Here is a 6,079-nt window from a genome sequence, read left to right as displayed (position 1 = left end):
ATCCTCGAGTCACCATGTCACCAGGGAGAAAAGTAAGTCCCCAGCACAAGTGGCAGTGACAGCTATCCCACTTAGGATCCATTTAGAGTTTCGTTAACTGTATTTTCTATGTGCTTCAAAATTAGATGGAAAAAAAGAACACCGTGCATAGAATCATAGGATGGCTTGGTCAGAAGAAGACCTTAAAGCCACACAGATTCCATCTTCCTTGCTGTGGGCTGGTTGCCCCCCACCAGCTCAGCTGCCCAGGCCCCATCCAACCACACCTTGACACCTCCACGGAGATGGGCACCACAGCTCTCTGGACAGCAGTGCCCTCTGCCTCACTGCCCTCCAAGTGAAGAATTCTCTCCAAACTTTCTAACCAATCTAACTTCTTCACTTGAAGGTGACAGAGCACTGGAATGGACTGTCCAGGGAGGTTGTGGAGTCTCCCTTTTTTGGAGATATTCAAAACCTTCTGGGATGCTTACCTGTGCAACTTGTGGTAGGGAACCTGCTTTAGAAGGGGACTATATGATTTCCAGAGGTCCTTTCCAAACCCTACAAGTTCTGCTTGGATTCTGTGTGTGTGAGATGCTGCATGGCACCAAATACTTTTAGGACTTAATTAAAAGCACATACAGCCTTCCAATATAACGAGCATACTGTTGTGATCACAAACACGTACATTGACTGCTGGGCAAGGGAAAATAGATAGCTAAAAAAACACTGTAATAAATGCATGGACAAAATATAATGGGAAGAGATGGATGTATTTTGGAACTGCACTGGTCACTAGAAGAACACTCTCAGTCCTGGCAAGTTCTCCCTGATCACCTCAGAGGACAAGAGTTATCTTCTATCTGCACAATTTGTGAACAGTGACTTTTGAGATTTAGCCCTTTTCTTGCACCATACCTGCTTCACTTCATAGCACAAGTCAAACCACAGCAAAGTACAATTTGATTCTTGTAAGGCATCACTAATTTCATACCATTCCTGTCATGACCAGTGAATTAATGCTTGATTGGCTTACAATGAGGTGGTGTGCACTTAGTAACGCTCATGCCATGCACTGTCATGTCATGCAGTGTCAAAACACATCAACATAGCCTTTATGTTAAAATGCCAGCTTGCCTGTAAAAAGAGCCCACGCAGACACAATTTACAGACACAGGCTCTGTTCCATAAGGAACAGTTATTTTTGTATATGATCCATCAATAGCTATCACAAGCATCTTTCCTACTGATAGCTCATTATCAGGATCATACAAGGGACTCCCTTTTACACAAGAGACACAAAGGAACTGGCCAGATATCAAAATCTCTATTTTTTATTTTTTTTTCCATTTTGAATAGATAAACCAAATTGCCCCCTGCCTGGAAGAGATAAACTACTTTACAATTAAATGCAGAATAAAAATTAGCAGTTAATATAAACATGATACTAATGTTAGCAGGATGTATTTAAATGAACATTTAATGCATTTAAAAGCATTTCTCTATAAGAGCATTCAGCCACAAACCAGTAGAAACACAAGCCATGCTATTCACTACTACACTACCATGCTCAAACACAAGAACGTTAACACAAACCACACACAATACCTTCAACTTTGACAAGTGTCCCAGCTCTTTAGCAGCACTGAAAATCAACTGTGTGCCCTATGATTGCAAGAAGTTAGGGAAAAAAAAGGAGAAAAAAAGCATTATACACAAGATTCGCATACTTTTCCTTGAGCAGTCAAACAAGTTCACAGACAGAACTTACATAACAACCCCCAAGGCTTATCTGAACAATCCTACTGCTTGTATTATATTATCTACTATAAAACTGGATTTCTGTGGATGCCAAATCCAGAGCTACTTCAGAGCACAACATTCTGCTGACTGGTTTAGTCTTGCTTGCAGCAGCTACACATTTAAATAGGATGCACCCTCAAATGACTTGCACACGTTGCAGGGAAGGCAGTGTACTGGTTTCACCTGCAGGCACTCCTCTAGAGTTCAACTCATCTAAACACACGTGGATAAGCACTGGATAAGACCAGCTTAAGCAGTGAGTACACAATTGATGCAATCCCTCTAGGAAGTGCAGCCCAACCAATGATGAAGGGGTAAAGAATGTATCAGGTCAGAAGTAAAACTGGATCTGGACAGTTTCCAGATAGAGACTGCAAAAGAAAAGTCCCAGTATATGTTACAGCATCTCCTTCACGTGTCAAAAGCTAGCAATGGCTCTTCTTCCCTACTGAGGCTTACTGATACTATATGACCAACAAAGGAACAAAAAATGATGATAAATCTGAAAGACAAGAAATTTGCTTCAAGTCACTTACACACTGATAAAATTAAGTTTATAAATATTTTTTCCTGCAATAGTTACAATAGAAATATTTTTCTTTTCCCCATCACAACATTTCTCTGCTGTATAATACTTCCTCGCCTGGGGACTTAAGCTCAATGAATGAGAAAGACAAAAGCAACCATTCTCTAGCCTCCTTTCCAGACATGTTTTATGAGATTCATTGAGATTATTTTCTTCCACTTGATCTCTTCCATTGACTGCCTTTTTCTAATAAAGTCATGGCTGCCCATTATTCTCCATTCAGAATAAAACCCCAGCCTATAGTAACTTGGGCCATGAATTGTGTATCCATCATATTGAAACTCTGTTCTCCTCTTCAGCCTCTGCGGCTATTAAGATTTGGGCTTAGGGTCAACCATAAGCTACAGGCACTTCTTTAATGTCACTTCCATCATCTGTCTCAGAAAGCCTTAGGTATGTCAGAGAAGATGCTCTCTCAGTGACAGTCTTCGGCTCTCCTCAGCTTGTATCAGTTATTAGAGGCTACTATAAAAGTACATATAAATGTCATCACAGGTTTCACCTGGGGGCTGTCCCAGGTGATGCCAGAAATAGATTTCAGGGACAATCAGACACACTGGTGGGTAGCACTTTCCACACATTTGGGTATTTCTGCTTGGAAAAGCACTCAGGAGAATATACAGCTCATTGTCTCTGGGGCCTGCCTGCTCCCTATGCACCACATTTACCCAAAGTCTCTGATAAATGAATTCTCATTCCACACTATTTCTCATTCCTCTACTATCCTTTCTTATCTCAACAAATCTTTCACACAATATTAACAACAATCTTAAGCACAACTGACATGAGCATTGCCCATCCCAGCATCCCTGAAATGGATACTCAGACCAGAATTATTCATGGCCTTTTGCCCCTGCTTATGCCAACCAGTTTGTCTTCTTAGTTGATGCCTTCTTCAGTATTTATTCATTTAGTGCCTTCAACTCAGTGCTCTATGAACAGGAATTAGGTTCTATTGCAACAATCACTGTTAAAAGCATTTTTATTTTTTTTTCCTCTGGATTGAAGTTAAGATCAGCCTCACTGATGCATTCCCCCGAGCCAAAAAAGCTTCTTCATATCTGCCAGTGGAATTAGCAGGTATCTTTGTACAGAGAAAGCATGAGAGGCTACAGAGTAATAAAGGGAAGCTGAGCCTGCTCTAGGACACTGGGTGCCCTCTTCTCTTTACAACAACAGTTTGGAATTGAATTTCTAAATGAGATACTTTTTCATTAGTTTTGCCACCTTCTGAAATTGCTCAAACTCTCCGATTCCATGACCTGAATTCAGACACCTTGAATTGCTCTAACCACAACCCTTACCTGGCCCTCAGTGATCATCAGCCTTTTATGTCTGAATAGAAATCAATACAAAGTGAACATTATTGACTTCATAGCTAAACAGAAGCTCTTAATAACTGATTAAACTCATAACTCTTAAGGAAAAAAAAGTGTTGGCATGGATGGCTAATGCATCAACAAATGAAAGCTTCTGAAATGAGACTGGGAGCTTAACTTGATGCCAGTACCTCACAGGAATTCTAAAAACAACTCTCAATTTTTTTTCTGTATTTCCAACAAGCAAGATGGGCCGTAACTGCATTCAGAGAGACACAAAGAGAGATTTCACTCTGGGATACATCAAATTATCCAAGGGACACAGCTTCAGACAGTGTTTTGGTACCCAACATGGAATGCTGTCAGATACATCAGCTGCTCTGTGTGACTGGCTTGTGCTCTTAAAACTTAAGGTACTGGGGCTGGGGACCAACCAGAAAAGCAATTAACAACTCTGTTTTTTTTTTTAACAACCCAGACTTTAAAAAAAATGAAGTAGCTCTAAGATACACTGATGTTAACATTCTTGATCCAGTATTTCCAGTTTTCATTGGATTTTTAATCTTTATATATATATATATATATATATATACACTTCAACAACATTATCAAGCCTAGGCACGTAGCCTGCCTGCTGCAGGCTTCAAAAGAGGGCAGGTCAGTAACACTGAGCAATATCCAGTGATGCGATACGCTTCAAGGAACAAAGCTGCTCAGATAACTGCTCCACAGCTCTTCTTGGGCATTTTGCTAATCCTCATCAATCAGTGCCAATCTCTGTCAATGTGCCTGCAAGGAGAAGTTATTTTACTGCTGTGCAGTTTGTCATCAATGCCAGTAAAGCCTAATGAAAAACCGGACAGCTCCTTTCTCTGCCAAGTGGTATTCTTGTAAACAAGATGCTCAGAAAGTTATTAGTTATTCATAGAAAACATATTGCAAAGCTTTACAGGCAGCATTTATCCCAGGTGCAGCTCTAGGGAAATAAGGCGACTACGCTTAGATATTGTGTAGTTTTGAGAGAAATTGCTCAGAACACCATTGATTCAAATGTCAAGGACAGAAGATGAGGGATAATTAAGACTCCTATGATTTGCTTCTGCTTAGCTTTGTGACAAACACAGCTGGAAAGAGGACAAACCTAAGACAGCATCAGTTTTCCAGGTTCCTTCCACATCATTAATTTTACCTTNCAACATTATCAAGCCTAGGCACGTAGCCTGCCTGCTGCAGGCTTCAAAAGAGGGCAGGTCAGTAACACTGAGCAATATCCAGTGATGCGATACGCTTCAAGGAACAAAGCTGCTCAGATAACTGCTCCACAGCTCTTCTTGGGCATTTTGCTAATCCTCATCAATCAGTGCCAATCTCTGTCAATGTGCCTGCAAGGAGAAGTTATTTTACTGCTGTGCAGTTTGTCATCAATGCCAGTAAAGCCTAATGAAAAACCGGACAGCTCCTTTCTCTGCCAAGTGGTATTCTTGTAAACAAGATGCTCAGAAAGTTATTAGTTATTCATAGAAAACATATTGCAAAGCTTTACAGGCAGCATTTATCCCAGGTGCAGCTCTAGGGAAATAAGGCGACTACGCTTAGATATTGTGTAGTTTTGAGAGAAATTGCTCAGAACACCATTGATTCAAATGTCAAGGACAGAAGATGAGGGATAATTAAGACTCCTATGATTTGCTTCTGCTTAGCTTTGTGACAAACACAGCTGGAAAGAGGACAAACCTAAGACAGCATCAGTTTTCCAGGTTCCTTCCACATCATTAATTTTACCTTCCTAAACTTTTTTGGAAATCTGAAACAGGTCCACATTCTGAAACATGTTAAATTCCCTGTTAAAGATCTGTTTTTGTTTTTTTTCCCCCTCCAGTAATTTGGAAAGGGATCATCAGCTAATTCAAGCCTAATTGCTAGAAGCCAAAGGAATGTACTGATTTACATTCCCAGAGACTCCAACTATCACAGTTTAGCTCTGCTACTGCACAGTTGACAAAGTTAGGCAACAAAAGCTTTCAGTCCTTTGAATTTCAGTCCTTTTTTGGAAAATGCACCATTACTTATTTTCTGAGACACTCTAGTGCAAGGAAGTTTTATTTGACATTATACATTCCTTTCTTAAATCTTTTATCTTCTATATTCAGCAACAGTGAGATCTGTCCCTTTATTAGCAGCATCTGAGTTCATTTGAGAAGTTTCACCATCAGGCAACTTTTGCTACTACCTATGAAAAATTAAACTTTTTTTTTTTTTTAGGTGCCATAGCATACTAAACACTGAGGGAACAGGTTTAAAAGTGGAAATGAAGAAGGGGAAATAACTTCCTCTAGGTACAAAGAGCCGAATACACACACAGTTCACTGACCATCATTTTACTGAAGGC

General features: G+C 40.1%; 1 protein-coding gene across 1 annotated transcript in view; it reads right to left on the bottom strand.

The window, feature by feature from the left end:
• Positions 1 to 6,079, bottom strand: part of UNC13B (unc-13 homolog B) — a 199,008-nt gene that overhangs the window by 16,083 nt on the left and 176,846 nt on the right. The window contains 1 exon segment of the mRNA XM_032441195.1: positions 1,591 to 1,647. Coding sequence (XP_032297086.1) covers positions 1,591 to 1,647 — 57 coding nt within the window.

The sequence above is a fragment of the Coturnix japonica genome, chromosome Z (genome assembly GCF_001577835.2).
Source record: "Coturnix japonica isolate 7356 chromosome Z, Coturnix japonica 2.1, whole genome shotgun sequence".
NCBI lineage: Eukaryota > Metazoa > Chordata > Aves > Galliformes > Phasianidae > Coturnix > Coturnix japonica.
Note: the sequence above shows the minus strand (reverse complement) of the source record. Positions and strands in the feature narration are given on the sequence as shown.